The sequence below is a fragment of the Nelusetta ayraudi genome, unplaced genomic scaffold (genome assembly GCF_046127955.1).
Source record: "Nelusetta ayraudi isolate G7.1 ecotype Tasmania unplaced genomic scaffold, CSIRO-AGI_Nayr_v1 ptg000042l, whole genome shotgun sequence".
NCBI lineage: Eukaryota > Metazoa > Chordata > Actinopteri > Tetraodontiformes > Monacanthidae > Nelusetta > Nelusetta ayraudi.
The window spans coordinates 10,478,235-10,496,268 of record NW_027466092.1 but is presented as its reverse complement, the minus strand read 5'-3'; the positions used below and the strand labels follow the sequence as shown (position 1 = coordinate 10,496,268).

The 18,034-nt window shown below is 42.4% G+C and overlaps 3 protein-coding genes across 3 annotated transcripts; all 3 read left to right on the top strand.

Annotated features, from left to right (window-relative positions):
* The first annotated feature begins 781 nt into the window (after nucleotides 1-781).
* LOC142893558 (protein FAM117A-like) lies at nucleotides 782-7,984 on the top strand. Its single transcript, XM_076034229.1, has 8 exons — nucleotides 782-1,543; nucleotides 2,165-2,310; nucleotides 2,985-3,080; nucleotides 3,399-3,518; nucleotides 4,095-4,223; nucleotides 4,327-4,564; nucleotides 5,186-5,351; nucleotides 6,261-7,984. The coding sequence occupies exons 1-8, from the start codon at nucleotides 1,420-1,422 to the stop codon at nucleotides 6,550-6,552; spliced, it is 1,311 nt and encodes a 436-aa protein (XP_075890344.1). The 5' UTR covers nucleotides 782-1,419; the 3' UTR covers nucleotides 6,553-7,984.
* An 805-nt stretch (nucleotides 7,985-8,789) lies between these two features.
* Nucleotides 8,790-10,867, top strand: ndufa4b (NDUFA4 mitochondrial complex associated b). The gene is made up of 4 exons (XM_076034230.1): nucleotides 8,790-9,128; nucleotides 10,126-10,214; nucleotides 10,302-10,362; nucleotides 10,572-10,867. Exons 1-4 carry the CDS (start codon nucleotides 9,078-9,080, stop codon nucleotides 10,626-10,628), a joined length of 258 nt encoding a protein of 85 aa, XP_075890345.1. The 5' UTR covers nucleotides 8,790-9,077; the 3' UTR covers nucleotides 10,629-10,867.
* Nucleotides 10,868-11,670: 803 nt separating this feature from the next.
* Nucleotides 11,671-17,889, top strand: cenpt (centromere protein T). Its single transcript, XM_076034226.1, has 13 exons — nucleotides 11,671-12,043; nucleotides 12,309-12,426; nucleotides 12,512-12,650; nucleotides 12,728-12,821; nucleotides 12,964-13,100; nucleotides 13,201-13,258; nucleotides 13,383-13,519; nucleotides 13,783-14,502; nucleotides 15,265-15,549; nucleotides 15,645-15,732; nucleotides 15,877-16,035; nucleotides 16,150-16,254; nucleotides 17,471-17,889. Exons 1-13 carry the CDS (start codon nucleotides 11,958-11,960, stop codon nucleotides 17,595-17,597), a joined length of 2,253 nt encoding a protein of 750 aa, XP_075890341.1. The 5' UTR covers nucleotides 11,671-11,957; the 3' UTR covers nucleotides 17,598-17,889.
* Nucleotides 17,890-18,034: the final 145 nt, after the last annotated feature.

Below are 18,034 nucleotides of genomic sequence, written 5' to 3'. Positions count from 1 at the left end.
CACTGATATTTTGGTCCCATGCGCCTTACATCATGGCTAACCAACGTGAAAAGCATGCTTTTGAAAATGTGATCCATCTTAGCTGAACCAAAGAGAGTTCGCATTAGTGTTTTCTAGCATATCGTGACCTACTCTTTCAAGCTTTCTGTGTGTGAACAATCATTGCACACATAAAGTCTGCTTTGTTTTCTGTTAAGTCGCATTACAGTTTGAAGTGTTGAAACATGGATTGTGCATTTAAAACATTTAAAAGATTATACATTTATTTTTTCATGATGACAAACTACTTACTCCTGAAAAACCTCATATGTCTATTTCTTTTAAATATTTGTACCATTTAGTGCTTCTGAAGAACCCATTAAATGTATTACTTAACTGATGAATCATCGTGCTGTTCCAGTTCTTAAAGAGTTACTGAAAACACACAATGAGCGCACGAGTTGAAGTTGATGAATATATAAATAAATACAATTAAAATAAAATAAAACTCTAACATACAGAAGCGCAGCCACGTTGCGACACCATCGCACATTTTAATGCGAAAATACCTGAACTTGAACAACGTTTGAGGGCGTAAATTTGGCATTTCATGTTGAACTCGCTTGCCAAAAAACTCTTAATGGCGATATGAATAGGGGGCGGTGGCAGCAAAATCATTGGCCAAGATTTGACAGATTGACGGCAGGTTGCCCAATGGTGCTCTCGTGAATGGCTTCCACCGCCAATCATAAGTGAGTCTCACCGCTGGCCCTGCCCCCCATATAATTAAATCCACACCAGCGTGGTGGAGGTGGTGTTTAGAGTTTGCGTTGAGACGTTGAAGGGATAATAACTGTGAGCACTTCGCAACTTTCTGGACCAGAAAAAACAGGCTCCAACACGACAACTTATACTGAAATATACCTTCATGTTTTCCTAGGAGACGAACGAACTGAGCCAAACTTGACTCTTTTTTTTTCCTCCACAATTCGGAGCAGCTTCCTTGTTCTGCGACGGAGTGAAACATCTCCGCATCCTCACAAAGAAACTTTGCTTGCTAGGCTGCTAACTCGCACACAAGTAAAGGGCCAAATATGAGCGTCGTTGAAGACTTGTCCTCCAAGCAGTGGCAAAGTCGCATTGGTGGAGTTAGCCGTTAGCCGTCCGAGTCGAATTTGCCCCGGAAATCGGTTTGTAAATGAGTCAGGGACGGAATTTTGTAACGGTTTGTGACTAGTCATCACAAGTGGAGGAAGGGTTGCTGGTAACTTTAGCCAGCCAGCCAGCACCAGTGTGTCCACACAGCGCCCCCCAGAACTCTGCCAGGCACAACTTGCATTGTTTTTCTTTTTCTTTTTTTCCCCCCCTACGTATTTTTTTCGGGGGAGGGGGGAAGAACTTGATTAGTTGCTAAGTAGTTCCAGACCTGCCAGGAGAAGGATGTCTGGCCGGAGTGGAGCCGGACAGATTCGGGGAGCTACTCTGGGTCCACAGCCTCTCAAAGCTACTGTTCCTTATCAGCTGGCCATCAAGCCTCGATCCAGCCGCAGGGATGGAAAGTCAGGTATGGAGCACTCGCTGTGCATGTGACATCCGGCTTGAGTCCGACACCTGTGTGTCGTATGTATTAGGAATATTCCGTGAAACCACCACAGTGCGAGTCAATACTGGGCAATATGAGATCCATAAAATGCAGCCCAGTGTGGTCTTTCTTCCTAATCAGTTTTCAAAAAGAAACCCTTTAAAATACGATTGTAGTTTTTAAATTAGATTTGGTAAATTAGATTCATTTTGTATAATATGTGAACAAGTTTATAATTAGGCTTATGATAAATGATAAAACCAACAATCGCAAAAAAAAATAATATTGTTTCTGTCTGAGTAGCAAGGAGCAAAACAGTTTCATTTTTAAGACCGATTTCAAAAATGCTTTCTTCGTTGTCGTTCTCTAATAATTCAACAGTGATGTGGCATAAAGTAACTTTTGAGTTATTATGAAACCATGAAACGTATTCACATATCACTTCAACATTTGCTTCAACTTTTCACAGGAGAAATATTAATCAAAGCTTTTCACGACTTTTACTTTTACTATTGAGAAATTTGACCGCTGAACACAGAAACAGGATATTTGCAAATGTTGCCTTTAAAAAATTAAAAAATAAAAGATGTCTGCATTTCACAGCGGGAAAGGGCCGACTGCACCAGTTGAGCTCTGGCATGAGGCGGACTGTGTCTCTTGAAGCCATCATCGGGCCGTACCTGCAGGGACAGTGGCCCAAGGAGCATGAGAGCCAGAGCAACCCATCCCACCAGGACAAGTCCACCCAGGTCAGCTCCACAAAAACAGCTGCCCCACAAAAGTACTAAAATGTCTAAAAGTGTTTTTTTGTTTTTTGTTTTTGTAACACTACAATTATTAATTTATTTTCCCTCATGCTTCTATTATAAAAACTCTTACGTGGAGTTGCTGCGGCCTAAATGGGCCGTTTGGGGTTTGCAGAATAGTTTGCAGATGAAGAAGTTGCAAGGATGTCGGAAGGAGGGAGTGTCCAGCTCTTGCACAGCTATTACAGCTTTTGGAACCACAGCCGTGAGAACTGTCAGCTGATGAGGTCGCTCTGGCTGCACCCATCCTCTCTGCTCTGTTCGTGCAGGCCCTCGCCACTGCTCATCAGTTGCCCACATCCTCCCTCTCTCAGCACTCTTGTTTTTCAGTTTCCCCTGCTCTTCTGTGTGTAGTGTGAAGAGAGGTTCTGTGGGTGTGGATGGCTGTCGCTCAGCCTTTTTGAACATGAAGTGTTCGACTTTTGTCGCCGTAGGTGTGGAGTCATTGTGTAATGTGTGACTGATGGGTTTCCCAAACAGTTTCTTAATATAATGTTGAGGGCTTTCTCGAGGTCGGAATGGAGTGAAATTGAAATTTTCACCGGAAGCTGTTATTGCCATTGTGTTAACCTGCTGTGTCTTTCACTCAAGCTCATAGGGTTATTATTTCTCCACAGACCCCAGACTTCTGGTCGGGTGATTCCCACAGCAGGAAGGGCAGTAGCAGTCACAAGCGATCGGCATCGTGGGGCAGCGCTGAGCACCTGCGAGAGGTGAATCTGAAGCCCCATTGTTTTCATCGGCACCTCTCCCCCCCACCCTACCCCCCCTTTATATTCCAATGAGACCAATCAGACTTATTTATTTCAAAATTACTTAGTAACAGGGTATAAATGATGTCATGCTTATTAAAACTGCCCTCAGCCACTACAAGTGAATTCTTTACCTGATCACTGAAACATCATGAAGCTGCCGTGGGCCTTCCAAAGCACTTTTTGAATTCAAGTGTTCTTAAACTTTACAAAGTGTGTGACTTCCTGTGCATTCTTTTGTGTGCAAAGTTAACTGACTATGAGCCTCGTTCACTGCAGATCTCTAAACTAAAGCAACAGCTGCAGCAACAGAGAAGTAAACCTGCTGTCTCAGGGGGACCTGACGGGGGCCGCCAGCGGGACCATTCTCAGGGGAGCTGCAGCCTAGGAGCTACCCAGGTAACTTGGCATGCTTGGCGCACACAAACAAACGGCTTAAGCGTGTGTTTGTGTGCACTCTTTTGCGGTTGATGTGACAAACACAACAGATTGCAGCGTCGATCGCAGACTTGCTTTCTCATTTCTTTTATTTGACACTTGAAGCTGCTGCACGTTGCAGGAAGTGAACGAATAAAAACACCAAAGCAAGAGGAAGACCACCGCATCGCGTTGCTTCTGCTTTTGGGAGCAAAAGCATAGTTCTCCTTTTCACCACAGCTGTTCTGCACTGCCTAGCGTGGTGCCAGGCTCGGCTTGGTTTTAGATTTTGGTTTTAGATCCAAAGTGGGGTGGCACAAAAAAAATATGTTTTGTTTGTACCCAAAAAGAAGTGGTAATGTTTTAATACGGCAACACTTTCACTCTGTAATTTGAAGCTTTTTACTCAGCATGGACAAGAGGGTTGCCACGGTTTTCTTTCCCGACATGTCGTTTTTGATTTGAAGGCTGTATTTCCAACGGCCTCGTCAGCTGGCTCCGAATTTGAAACAACAAAACGCGCCGGTGGCTCCCCTGAATTTCTTGTTGTGTTTTCAGACCCAGCCAATTCCCATAGCTCTCGCTCCGCTGTCAACGCTGGTCCCTCGCCTGCGCTGCAGCGTAGAGGGACTCAACCAGGAGCTGGAGGCCATGCTGATCTGCCAGCCACCGCACACGCAGCACAGGGTAACGGTCACCGCCGCTCAGCGTACAGAGTTGACAAAAAAGACATCCTGTCATGCAAATAAGTTGCACAAGTTAAAAAGTCGGTTTCCTCTTTCTTTTTCAGCTCCATGATGTCCCAGACGGCCACCGGGCTCCCGTCCCGCTGCAGACCAGCAGCACCAGCAGCAGCAGCACCAGCACCAGCAGCAGCACCAGCAGCAGCAGCACCAGCAGCAGTGGGTCTCAGAGCGACGCTGCCACAACACCACTGTCTTCCTATTCCTTCTCGCCGAGTCCCCCGCCATCCGACCTATCTGTCATCCCACACACCTCTGAAGATGCTCCACTTGATGTGCACCAAGGTTTGTTTTCAAGTTTTGCGGCAGTCATTGACCTTTTTTCTGAGCTAAATGCCAAATTGAACTTTACAGCATTAAATGTTTGAGAGAGTCAACACAAAGTCAGAAAACTACAAATTCAGAAAAACAAACAAATTAATTTATCAATTACATCCAAGTTGATGAAGGAGGCCAGTGTCCCTGAGCCGCTTTGTTTCTCTTCAGGTCAACATTAGTCATTTTTGTGTCTGTTATTGTGCTAGCATATATTTAAATGCAGTTTTTATGCCAAACTGAATAAGACTTTATTATGATTTGGCTGCCGGAATAATGTCTTTGCAGTTTTTTGTTAGCATTTGAAACCACCAGATACTTTTCTGATTCCTTTTGTTGCTGAAGCTGTCACTATATAATTATGCTAAATCAGAACTTTACAAACACTCAAGAATGATAACGTTCTTCACTGTTTTTCAGAATTTTGCTGTACATTTATTAATATACCTGGAATAGCTTTTGATTGCAGACGTAAATCAGGAAAATTGATCAAAACTTTCAGAAACTTTTTGGGCCTCTTTTAAATTCTCACCAGCTCTTCTGCTCTCAGTAATGGTTAATCACCGACTTCTTTATCGTTTCTCTTTCCAGGATCCATTGGCAGCGGGGAAACGTGCCTCCAGGCCCCGTTTTCTTCCCAAAGTGACAGCGACACCTCCGTGCTGATGTCATCCTCCCCAGGGCCCAATAAGAGCTGCTGCTTCCAGAGAGAACCTCCCGAGGGCTGCGAGAAGGTCCGAGTCTGGGAAGAAACCAGGTATCTTTATTCGTTCTTTTTCAAAAAGTGTGTGTGTGTGTGTGTGTGTGTGTGTGTGTGTGTGTGTGTGTGTGTGTGTGTGTGTGTGTGTGTGTGTGTGTGTGTGTGTGTGTGTGTGTGTGTGTGTGTGTGAGAGAGAGAATTTATTATTTTTTTTACATTTAGTTATATTGCATTATTATTAGTATTTTAAAAAATAGCTTTGAATTTCTAGCTTGAATTAGCCTGGTCAAAGTTTTAGCTTTACTATTGTGAATGTGCTATATGAATGGCAAAATAGCCCTAAGCTTTTAGGGGTGAGGTCCTGCGGTGAAGCTATTAAAGGCTGATCTAACGTTGATTAAGAGGTAGCGCTATCCACTATTAACTTATGTGACTGGGCTATTTGCGTGGTCTAAAGATACACCGCTGCTTCCTGAACCGTCTTCAAAATGTTTGCTAGCTGTAAACGTGCTGTACTCTACTTGAACGAGTCATTGTGTTTGCCCCCCTCTGGTGGCCACTGCGTGCTTCTACAACGAGAATATATCCACACCTCCTGATACGTACTTTATGTATGGACTTGTCTAGACATTTATTGACTGTGCTGGAACCAGCTTGGTCTAAATGAGGCATTAGAGACGCCTCATCCTCAGTTTGGCCTCCTAACCTTTTTTTTTCTTGAAGCCGACAAACCACAGTTGTTCAATGCAGTGCTTCGCTGTTGAGTTATGGTCTAAAATCCATGCGCTTCCTTTATGACTGTGATTATTAACACTGTTTATATTTGTTGTGTGAAAATGCTGCTGTAGATGCCTGAGACAAAAGTCACAATTTCTTTGTTTATTTATTGTTTGTTGGTTTGTGTTCCTGTTCTGAGCTCTTCTTCTTCTTCTTCTTCTTCTTCTTCTTCTTCTTCTCTTCCTCCAGCACTCCGCTCAAACTGAAACCAGCTTTAATCTCCTCCTGCCCGGATCCCAACAAGGTAAACTTTACCCCCCATGGGGGCTCCGCCTTCTGCCCAGTCAGCCTCCTGAAGCCCTTGCTCCCTTCCATGGACATGTTGTTCCGAAGCCTCAGCGTTTCTCCGACGGGAGGACGCTCCAGCCCGGGGTCGGGCTCCTGCCAGGGCTCGTCGGCTGCCGGCAGGCCCTCTCCTCCAGACGCTGTGTCCACCCCACCGGTGGCAGAGAACTCGAGCGATGGCTTGGCTTTCTCCTAACACATTTCGTGCTTTATTTTAGACGATGACCGTTTCCTTTTCATACTGGTTTGAGATAATATGATACCGAAAGAAAAAAGTCTTGCGGGAGGGAAAACAAAGAGCATACTCGTACACAATCAAATTGAGAAGCTTTAACAGCTGTTTCTTTGTTAATTTTTTTTTTTTTAGTTTATAGGCTTTGTGAAATTTTTTCTTAAAAAGAACAGATCATATTTGTTTTTTGTCATTCCGAAATCCAAAGATCCTATTTTGGTCACCGACGAGTGAGACAGACTGATGGCCACATAGCAGCTGTTCTGGTGCACATTTTCCTGTTTCCCCCAAAGAGGCCATGACTTCCACACATTTGTTGATTGGTAATTGCTTTTAAACTCTACAATGTGCAAAGAAAAAAATCCCCCCGTTTGAATGGTTTTTAAATATTCAAAGATATTTATGTGCAACTGTTGGGTAAGAAGCCTAAGTTGACATGGCACCTGTTGCCGGTGTATGAAAGCGCGACAAATCAGTGGGGTACTGTTTTCTTTTACTTTATATGATGTATAAAGGAAAACGGACAGTGTCATGAATTGATTGCATATTCAAGTTTTTTTTTTTTTTTCTTACCACTCGGCTCATGCGTTCCTTCTTGAAAGAAAATGTATAGTTATTTTCATACTTTGACTTGCAAAAACCTTGTGCACATGTTAATGGATAAGAACCAGTTATTCATTGATGTTCTAGATAAATGTTTAATGGCATGTTTATTAGTCTTGAGCTCTTACAGCCGATAGTTTGACTACCTAACCAGTTTTAGTGGTCTAGATTTGTCATCCTTAACGTTCCTCCGTTTGGTCTCCTTTTGTTTGTACTGCCAAGCTGACAAGTTGATGTTCAGATAGTTTTATTTCTGCTAGACATGTTTGCACAAATTCAAACTGCTACTTTTGAATCTCCTTATTTTTGTATTCACTTTTGTACGTTGAGAGTAGTAGTATGTATTTTCTACATCATACGTTTTTTCTAATATCTGCAAAATAAGCTAAAAAAAAAAGAAGAAAAAAAAGAACAAAACAAAACACCCATAACCTTTTAGTTTTGTTTGGTCAGTATATTAGAGGCAGGTGTTAAATGCCATACTGTATCGGGTGGATTACTTTATGCACTTCCAGGAGAGGATCATGCATGGAGGGAAAGACTTTTCCCCCCTTGCGTTTGTCCTGGGTTTATTCTCCTCGCCAGGAGTTTTGTTTGCGTTTGTACGTGGATGGAAAGTTAATAGTCTTATGTTGGACTTAATTGGTGTCCTGGTGAAGTACTCATGAAACACTGTCACTGCACCCACCCCACACCCCCAATGAAGCCTCAACTTCAGTGTTTTCTGAATCGATGTGGATGCGCTGTTATCTCAGGTTTTATTTCTGTCCACATAAAGATATGATTGAAATCACTGCTGGTTGGTTTTATTAATCTGTTTTCTTCAGTCTTTTTGGTCAAGTCTGGCCCATGAAGGTCTGCTACTGTTGCACTGATGTGTCTCACAAAATGAGGAGAGTCCATCCTCACTTTTTTTATTTTATTTTTTTGCTAGTGCCCCTTCTTAGAAAGGGTGTGCTGAGACGTACAGTCCTGGAAATCAGTCATTTATGCCATCACAAAGTCCACTAATACCTCTGCAAGGTTTTGTGCCCTTTAGTCTCAACAACAGGCAGGTGTTGGCTCCACCCTCTGAAATTCACTCATGGACAACGTAAAAGAGGCTCTCTAGAAACCAACGCCCATTGCCCCCCACCAAAAAAAGGCCTGATCAGGTTTCCCTTTCCGTCACACGCCATCTGAGTGACATGCTACAGGAACATTTCCAGTGGGCTTGAGTGTGAAAGAGGAAGGAACTTGTTCCCTTATCCCTGCCCAACTATTATCCCCTTATCATATAAAGTGAGCAGATTCCTGTTTGCTTTGCTCTTCTCATGCCAATGACCATGATGGATTTCTTGCATTTGCATTTGCAGTGAAGTTGTATCAGATACCTAACATTTATATGAGCCTGCTGTTAAAATGAAATAATGCATTAAAAAAGATAGAAAATAGAATGTACATATTCTATATATTTATATATAGATTACGTGTGTGTGTGTGTGTGTGTGTGTGTGTGTGTGTGTGTGTGTGTGTGAGAGAGAGAGAGAGAGAGAGAGAGAGAGAGAGAGAGAGAGAGACACTGTACTACTATTACAGTACAATCCAACTGTACTGTACTATACATACCGTTTCGATTGTTTTAATCCGTTTGTGATACGAGCTGCTGTCTGAAGAATTGGCACACACACAAGCCAACAGGGCCACATGTGCAGCTGTTACCGTCGCATCACGGGATTGGCTGACAGCTGAGGAGGTGGTCAACACTTCACCGTGCACGCGTCCGGAACCGTAGGGGGGGAAATCACCCACAAAAGCTCATCCGCACAGACGAAGAGCATCCTCGCCCGCGCGTATTTACAGTGAGGAGTTTTTCTTCCCTTTGCCGCCCAGTCGGACCGCTCGCCATGTCGTCTATGTTGGGGGTCGTGCGGAAGCAGCTGAAGAGCCACCCGGCGGTAAGTCCTTGACGCCGGGGCGACGCGGTGACATTGGAGGCGGCGGGGAGGAAGCGCGCTCCCGACCGCGACAGCCAAATCTCACCTTAATCATCTGACACATAATTGTGTGTCGCTATCCCTCGTGTCCTTCTGTTTTGTTCGTTTGTTTGTTTGTTTGTTTAAATAGCATCTGCCGCATTTAGTCGGTGTATTAGGTCCGCGTTTGCGTATGATTCACTCGCGGCCACCTTCATTGCGAATCTACAACGCTATGAAATGAATCAATCATCAGTCAATTAATCTTTATTCTAACATTTTCTCCCCCTGTTTCCAATTCCAGGCCTATTGATTATTATTATGTAATTGTAAATATACGGTATTCTAAATAGCTGTCATCCCAGTAATCATTTTCTTTCTTTTTTGGGCAGCCGTCCACGCAGCGCTTAAATTAGGCCCTAATAAATGCTTCTATTGCGATTATCTATAAAACCCTGTTCAAGAGGATATACCTTCCCTATAATAACTCCAATGTCATCTTCAGCCATGTCTGCATACCGCTGCTGCACGTATACTGACTGGCTCCTATGGTCTCCATGCTGTCACGACTCAAAGGCCGGAGCAATGCATATATAGCGTGTGTTGATCCAAGGACGCCGGGGTGAAACGGTTCGCTTTACGGCAGCCTCCATATTAATGGAGTGCTGGAATTTATGACTGCAGTGTAGGCCTTGAGAACACAACAGCAGTGCAGAATATTGTCTTAAAGAGCCACGACTGAATGTAGCTTGTAAGACGAACCGTACGTTATTGCCCAGCGAAATGAAAGGACGGTTCCTTCACCATTAAAAGGCCATTGTATCAGGTGTCAAACCACCTTACATGGCATATTTTATTAATTATTCTTGTCCACATTTAGAAATGAGGCAAAATTACCCACCAGACTCAGAAGACGCTGGTCAAGAATGCAGTAACAACAGACTATTTCATGATTTGTGTTTCTTGTGTCCTCACCTAGCTTATTCCACTCTTCATCTTCATTGGTGGTGGTGCAGCCATGAGCATGTTGTACCTCGGCCGCCTGGCTCTGAAGAACCCTGATGTCTCGTAAGTCTCAGTAACATCACCTAATTGCAATTATGATCTCTGTGTAAAAAACACAAAACAAACTAAACATATTTATGTTACTGCTAGATGGGATCGCAAGAACAACCCTGAGCCCTGGAACAACCTGGAGGCCAGTCATCAGTACAAAGTAAGAGCTTTTCCTTCTTTATTTGTCCACATATCATCTACAGTTCTGATGGATTCAAAAACTGTTTTCTAATATCAGTCAAAGTCTGTTGGTTCATTTCAAACTAGAGGCATATGTTTGAGGAATGCAACATGTCTCCTCTGTTATCTTGCGTCAAAGTCCACAACTGCTGCCTCATACTGACTGTGTACTTTTGTGTGTGTTTTCAGCTCTTTACAGTTAACATGGACTACTCCAAGCTGAAGAAGGACAGGCCTGATTTTTAAGTCTACTTGTCATCACTCCACAGCGTATGGAGCCTTTGCACTTTTTTGCCAAATACAAACTTATAATGCTGAGTGAAGTATGAATCACACTGCGGTGCTCTCATTCAGTCTGTTATTTTCCAGTGTGGGTAGAGGGATCCTTGCTAGATCAATGAATAAAATGGGCAACCATCTGTTTACCAACTGATGAGTTTCTTTTTGACTGTATTGTAAATTATTAAAACAATTTAAACAACCTACTCCTGTCTGTTCTTTCTTAAACACATAAAACACAATGATACGTAAGTATCAAATTAATGTTTGTTATTATCTTTTGTTATTTCTTTTTAAACTATGAGGTACTGTGTCATAAAAGCTGCTGTGACATATGCATAAACAAAGGTTATGGAAATCACCCTTGCTTGTTAGGTTTGTAACTAATTTGTTTGACAATTGTGTATTTACACATGTTCTATTGAACCGAATATGTTGATTATTGGCAACATATAAAGACTTTACATACTTTATGATTAGACATACAACCAAGCATTTTGATAAAGGATTAAAATAAACATTTTAGCGCGAGAGAGAGAGAGAGAGAGGGGGGGGGGGAGATTTTGAAGGGAGCACAGCCTGTGGTAAGCATAATTTCCCATTCATTCAAGTGGCTCTGAAAGTCATGCGTACATTCTACCAACCAAGTATTATTTTTTACGTTATCATTGTTTCTATTTCTATCAGCAGGGGGCGCTGTTACGCCAATTCTGATAGGAACTTGAAACACTTAAACAATCGGCAGCAAAAAGTGTCAGAAAACTGTGATTGCGCAAAGTTGAAACGTAAAGAAAACGACAATCTGTTTTTACGGATGTGGGACTTCGTGTTTGCATGGGTGAGTCGGTGATTAAACCCAGCGTAATTTCTCAAGGGCTAACCATATCCATCTTGCCCTGGAGATTGTTGCGCCACCCACAATCTCCAGTGGGTGGCGCAATCGTACATTTCCCGGAAAACCACATCATAACCAAGAGAAGAAGAACGCCTGTTCTCGCGAGTTCCAACTTTAAAATAACGCGGGACGCCTTCGTCTCTGTCGTTGCAACAAACAACCTGAAGTGGACCGACGTCCTGAAGAATGGAAGTATGACAATGGAAGTTCTTTAGTTTATGACGCTGCCATTCGGACAACACGTTTAGTAGAAAAAGGGTCAACATTTAACGTATTTATACATATATGCTTCGAACAAAAACGGTGAATTGACGCCTCTTGACAACCCCGTCTCACCCAAAGCTCGTTCGCGACGAGCTTCCCGTTCGCTGTTTTCCTTTTTTGCTTGCTTTTACGTCCAAATGGATACGACCGAGGACTTGTCTGCTCGGATCCTGCTGAAACACATTCTCAGCACCGAGCCACCCAGGACTCCAGTCACCCGGAGGTACCAAACACTCGCATTCTGCCTCAGACTAATTATTTCCAATCACTGCCATCAAACGTATTTTACCGCATTTCTCTTTGCGTTTTGCCTGATGTATGTGTTTATAATTGCGATAACTGTGTTTGGTATACAGTATGATGATGACTGAGTAAACACTACACCCGCTATAAACAAATCCCAAATCGCTTTTAAGTTCTTAACACAAGCTGCTAACTATTTCTTTTTGCATTCGTTTGGAGCTGATGTCTAAACTTGTTGTCTTTAGTGCCTCCATTGAGAAAGCAGGGTCGCCCAGGCGCAGTAGAAGACTGGTAGGCAAGGATGCTGAAGCTCAAACCCCGCAGAGCATCCTGAGGCGCAGCATGAAGAACAAACTGCGTGAGGTGAAGTGAAATACAGCCGAGCAATGATCACTGAAATAAGCATTCGAGATTTAGGCTTAAGCTGATTCAAATGTCTTATTTACAGAGCATAACCAGGAAATCCCTGCCCTTCACAAGAAGAACCGCTTCACTTGCACCTCGCAAGAGCACCCCTGCACCAGCCTCAATGCTGCTCGACGATGGAGACACACCAAGGCACATACTCAGGAACATCTTGCAGACGGGTACCTCTTCTGACCTTACTGAACTCTTGCCTGTATTATCCTCTTTTGCTCTTATTTGTATTTATCTGATGTTTCAGAACCTGTGAGGTCCCCTGTGCATCACCAGAAAGCTGAGGCAGAGGAGCCACAGCCACCTTCAGCCGACTCCAGCATTGCCAGCAAGCGTCCGAGGTGAGCAGTGAGTGAAAGGAATTCTCCTGTGAGAGGATTTAAAAAGGGTCCGGCAGCAATCACTGTCATTGTTATCAGTAAGGATGACTATTCTGCCCAAGGTGTTGTTGATACATAAAAAGTGATTGTGCTTATCTTTCAGCGTTGAGCTGTCTACGTTCGACTTGCCTGATCTAACTATTGGGGTTGCTGCAAGCACTGTGAAGGGACTGAGCAGAAAGAGGCCACATCGGACCCTCAATGTCACATTCTTTGAGAAGCGTTTTCAAGAAGGAGATGGCAAGTTATTTGTGTTGTGGACAAGGATTTTTAATGCAGGTGTCTTTCATAGGCTGGGTAGCAGCAGTGCTGGCAACTAATAGAATTTGTGTGTTTGTAGATGCTAACATGGAAACTGATAATTCAGAACAAGAACATTCATCACTCTCCATATCAAGGTGAATATATTTGTTTACGAGAATTATATATTTGTGTTTTTTTAAACATATATTTGTCATTTTAAAAACGAAAACTAGTAAATGACAATGTGCTCTGTCCTATCTGGCTTTTTTTTTTTTTTAGTTCTACTTCTTTGAGTTTAAAGACACCGTTTGTGGATGCTCAAACTGAGAGGAGAGGCCTGCAAAGAAGAGTCCGCAATCGTCGAAAACTCACAGAAGAAGAATTTGGGCAGGCTGTGAAGGAAAGGCAAACAGGAAGTAAATGCGATGATAAATACAAAAAAACACATCCATCCAGTTTGTCCTGCTATTGTAGTGGATTTCCGCATTTTGTAATTTGGAATTATAACAAAAATATCCCAATTCAACATTAATATTAGTTTTCCAAAAAATACAATGAAATTATTCTCAAAATTCAACTTGGCTTTTTTTGTTTCTTACTGGTTTGTCATGATGTATTTAAAGTGTAACACTCCTTTCTTATTTTCCTTTTTCCTATTTTTCTTCCTGTCTTGTTGAAGTGGAAAGCTTTTTAGTGCCGGCTGTAAACGACACGGCATTCCCCGAGGACTTCACTTTGGGAATGAGCAAATTCGTTGAGCCCGACATCACAACGGATGTAGTCAACTGCAACACGGCCCTCTATGCCCAAAATGATGCCTTGGCCCCCAGCCTTTTAATGGTTCCCACTCAGGAAAAACCCACAGTGATGGCCTCTCAGCTCCAGCAACAGATGATAGAAGCAGAGCACGAGGAGTGGATGCAACCTGATCGTGAGAAAGTGTTAGAGGATGGAAACTTGCCTCTGTTTCCTCCTGAAGAGGCAGGGCTGATGTCTAGAGATGTTCTGCATGCATCTAAAGCTGAGGCAGCTGAGGAAATGGGAGGCACTTTTGACATCCTCACTAGTGCCGGGGACGATGAAAGCTCTCAAACTAAAGAAGATGACGGTGAATTGCAGCCTGAAGAGGAAGCACAAGCCACATCTTGGTCTGAAGAGGAACCAGCCCAGGGCTCTCAGAGTGAAGGAGCTGTCTCTCAGGAGGAGAATGACAGAGAACCTGAACGAGAGCAAGAGAGTCCAGAGGGTCCTTCACCTGATTCCCAAGCTGAGGAGGAAGATGAGGAGCAGACATCTGAATGTGCCAAAGAACATATTAGTCGGCGGGCTCATGGCTCTGAAGGTGGAGTCGTGCCTGTGGGAGATGCAGGAGGAGAGTCTGCTGATGTTTCTGAGATGGGTAAGGAGTGCGAAGATAGGTCATGCTTACTGTTCCCATGTGTGTTTCCTTAAAACAATATTTTGTAAATACCTTATTTAAGAAACTTCACCAAATCTAAATGTATTTGAGTGTCTGTGATGTTTAAAGGTGAAAATCTAAAGTGCATCTCTGTACTTGTTTAGGTTACAGTTAGGCATCTTAACAATTAATCATTATCAATTAATTGTCGATTAAGAATTTAATCGATTCAATTAAATTATTTGCAAGTAATTTAACATTTTTTACAAGGGTAGTTAATATCATTATAACAGTGTAGTGACAGTATATGCTGTGATGGTCATAATATACCTAGAACAAGTTACTTTTAAACAACTAAAAAAAAAAATGAAAAGAAGTTGAAATGTGACCGATTGGAAATCAACTTAAAGTCAGGATAAATGTTGAGGGTGTTTTTTTTTTAGTTTTTTTTTTTACTATTCTCTAATGTAAAAATGGGTCGCATTGGACCCTCAACATTATTTAAGGGTTAAATGTGTTTCTTACACATTTTTCATTGTGAAATTTAGGTTCTCAGGAAAAATCGATTAATAAGGTCAATCAACTAACAATCAATGAATTAATCAATAATTTGCATCCCTAGTTACACTGCATGTTTACTGAGAGATATATGTGACTCCACTGTATGACCTCAAATATGGCATTCACCGACTGATAAAGCGTTGTGCTGCATTTTCAAAAGGGATCATGAAAGAGTTGACACAACTTGTTTGTGTTTTGTAGTAGGATGGCCTGATGGCAAGTACAACACCTTTGACTCTGAAAGTGGCCGGGACACGGAAAGTGGCCAGCCATCCTCTGGGGTCCCTGATGAGGATGAGGATGAGGATGAATGGTCGGCCCCCGAACAGCCCCACCTGTCCCCAGCTGAAGCTGAAGCTAATGAGAACTCCTCACATCCGTTGCATGAGGATATTCGGCTCCTGAGCAATGATCCCGCTGAAGAAGCTGCTGCTCAGGAGTCTGTTGAAGAGATGGAAGAGGAGGACGACAGCGAGGATGATGAAGGTTAATCTTGCTCTTTTAGTCAGTCAATATTCAATTTTTGGGGGTGATTTAGTAGGTCTAATATGTGCCGTTTTCTTTCTAAATAAAACCTTCAGAGCTCCCAGCATTTGTCAGAGAGAAAATAATTTTTTCCCAGCCTGAACCTTTGGCTTCTCCTTCTGTTCTTAAGACTATTCAACCCAGGTGAGTCAAAATAAAACTCCTTACATTTTTTTTTTAACTTGTCTTTACCTGGATCTCTTTGACGCATAATGTAGTTCAGCTGACTGTGCTTTAGCAAAGTCACTGACGTTGGGTGTCTGATGACTCATTCTGTTTGAAAACTAGTGCATCAAACGCAAGTGACCCTGCACCCAAACCAAAGCAGGCGAGAAAGAGGACGAGCAAGAGGGAAGAGGGACTTCCTAAAAGCTACCTCATGAACGCGTTCAAGCACTTTGCCAAGACAAAGGTCTCTGCAGACGTTTACCCAGTCTTGAAGGAAATGTGAGTGTCGCGACTGTCCAGGCTCTAATCAGGAAAGACGGGCCTGTGGTGTTTTTCGCTCTGCAATGCAGCGAATGCATTCTCATGTTCTTTCACTTTCCGTTAATTCAACAGAATGGATAAATATTTCCAGCGACTGGCGGAAGACTTGGAAACCTATGCTGCTCACGCAAAGAGAAAAACCATTGAGTTTGAAGATGCTGTGCTTCTGTTAAAAAGGTAGCTGTTCAAAGTGCCCCAGTTATTTATGCATGCACGCTGTGTTTAAAAAAGAAAGAAAGAGCACTATAGTGGCATGATTGCACATACAGTGCATTCAAACATAGAATTCAAAATTCTCATTCAGTGCTGGAGAAACACATTTAGACACTAAAGAGTCAAAAAGAAAGGATGTTGCAGTCATTATTTTGATGTGTGATTTGATACTGATATCTTTATTTGCCCACTGAAATTCACAAGCAGAATGGAAGAAGCATTACTCAGATATGCATGTTTCTGCTAGCGATATGGGCTGGGGTTAGGAGGAATGTCTTCAAGTGTTAAATTGACAATTTTTTGCAAGCCACTTCTAACTTCTAACCGCTTCTACTTCTTGACGAGCGGGTGCCTAGTTATTAGTCTTTGGCTGGTTAAATGGCTGATAAGAATGGCCATAAATAAGATAAGATTTCCTTTATTAGCCCCACAGTGGGGAAATTTCCATCATTACAGCAGCAAGGTGGATAGTGACACACAATAAAAAGCACTGCAAACAACTATGTTAATCAAAAATAGAATAAATGGTGATGCCACTAAGCAAAACAAGTTGACATGCTACACTGTAGCGATAGATAATTACTTTATTCATCCCAAAGGGAAATTCACTTATTCAGCTGCTCACTGGCACACGCACACATAGTCACAGCTAAGAAATAGAATAAAAAGTTCAGTGCAATGATAAAAGGAAAAAACACCCAGTGCAACTCAGGTGCGTGACAAAGTGATAGATATACAATAAATAATAATAATAAAAAAACAACAACATAATTTTGGAATGAATTGTGTTAAATTCCCTTTTAGTCATTTATATCGTTTAAACCCATAAATATACCAGTTGTATTGAGTGTCAGTAATGCTTGCTTTAAAACAGCCTACTTCGTAAAACCCAGAATAATTGGTGGGTCTTGTATCAGTCTGGAAAAACCACGTGTGCAACAGTGTGTCACTCAAATGCCCGTTAAAACTGCTGACACATCAAACATCGATTGAGGAAGCGAAATAATGAGTTAACTTTGGACCGGTGAATACCGTAGCAGAGCGAGAACGCCGTTGGCCCATACAGACCACTAGAGGGCACTGTGTGCCGGACAAAGGCAATCAACGCAAGCAGCGTTTGCTTTTGGCAGCCAAAATAATTTGTTTTCTTCTAACTGAACTGGTGTGTTATGCTCTGCAGGCAGGGTTATGTGAATGACAAGGTGCCAGTGGAGGTGCTTATCGAAAAATACCTGCGCATGGACCAGCGCCGGCTCCTGATCCCTATTGCAACCAGTGGAAATGTGGTAATGCCGAAGAAGCGGTGATTCATTTTTAATTAACTGCTACGCTGTGTAATTATTTGCTAAATTGTCTCTACCATTTTTTTGTGTTTCATTGTTTTTCCTGTAAGTCCGTCCTGTGTGGATGGATTTGCAATCATGAGGCATGTGTGGTGTTTTCTTTTCCTTACAGAAGTAGATAAGATAATAGGATCATTTGTCAACTTCTTCTTTTGTCTTTTTGAGCACAGATTATTCTTCCCAACATTTTGAAGTATATAAGGATATGCTGGCTTTGACTAAAATGTAAATTGAAATAAACTTGTCCATAAATGTATTCCTTGTTTTTCTTATTTTGTTTGTTGCAAGTCACTTTCATGACGCCTACATAAAAGAAAAATGCATTGAAACTAAGTTTAAATAGCTCCACTCGGATCAGGTTACGAATTTAAACTGAAATCTTCGTGAGTCAAAGCAGGGAA

Excerpts from the sequence above, each read along its gene's own strand:
- LOC142893558 (XM_076034229.1), top strand. The coding sequence starts at position 1,420 with ATGTCTGGCCGGAGTGGAGCCGGACAGATTCGGGGAGCTACTCTGGGT. Across the intron at positions 1,544-2,164 it reads CCGCAGGGATGGAAAGTCAG|CGGGAAAGGGCCGACTGCAC; the intron begins GTATGGAGCACT and ends TGCATTTCACAG. Across the intron at positions 4,565-5,185 it reads TCCACTTGATGTGCACCAAG|GATCCATTGGCAGCGGGGAA; the intron begins GTTTGTTTTCAA and ends TTCTCTTTCCAG.
- ndufa4b (XM_076034230.1), top strand. The coding sequence starts at position 9,078 with ATGTCGTCTATGTTGGGGGTCGTGCGGAAGCAGCTGAAGAGCCACCCG. Across the intron at positions 9,129-10,125 it reads AGCTGAAGAGCCACCCGGCG|CTTATTCCACTCTTCATCTT; the intron begins GTAAGTCCTTGA and ends GTCCTCACCTAG. Across the intron at positions 10,215-10,301 it reads CTGAAGAACCCTGATGTCTC|ATGGGATCGCAAGAACAACC; the intron begins GTAAGTCTCAGT and ends TGTTACTGCTAG.
- cenpt (XM_076034226.1), top strand. The coding sequence starts at position 11,958 with ATGGATACGACCGAGGACTTGTCTGCTCGGATCCTGCTGAAACACATT. Across the intron at positions 15,550-15,644 it reads CGACAGCGAGGATGATGAAG|AGCTCCCAGCATTTGTCAGA; the intron begins GTTAATCTTGCT and ends TAAAACCTTCAG. Across the intron at positions 15,733-15,876 it reads CTTAAGACTATTCAACCCAG|TGCATCAAACGCAAGTGACC; the intron begins GTGAGTCAAAAT and ends TTTGAAAACTAG.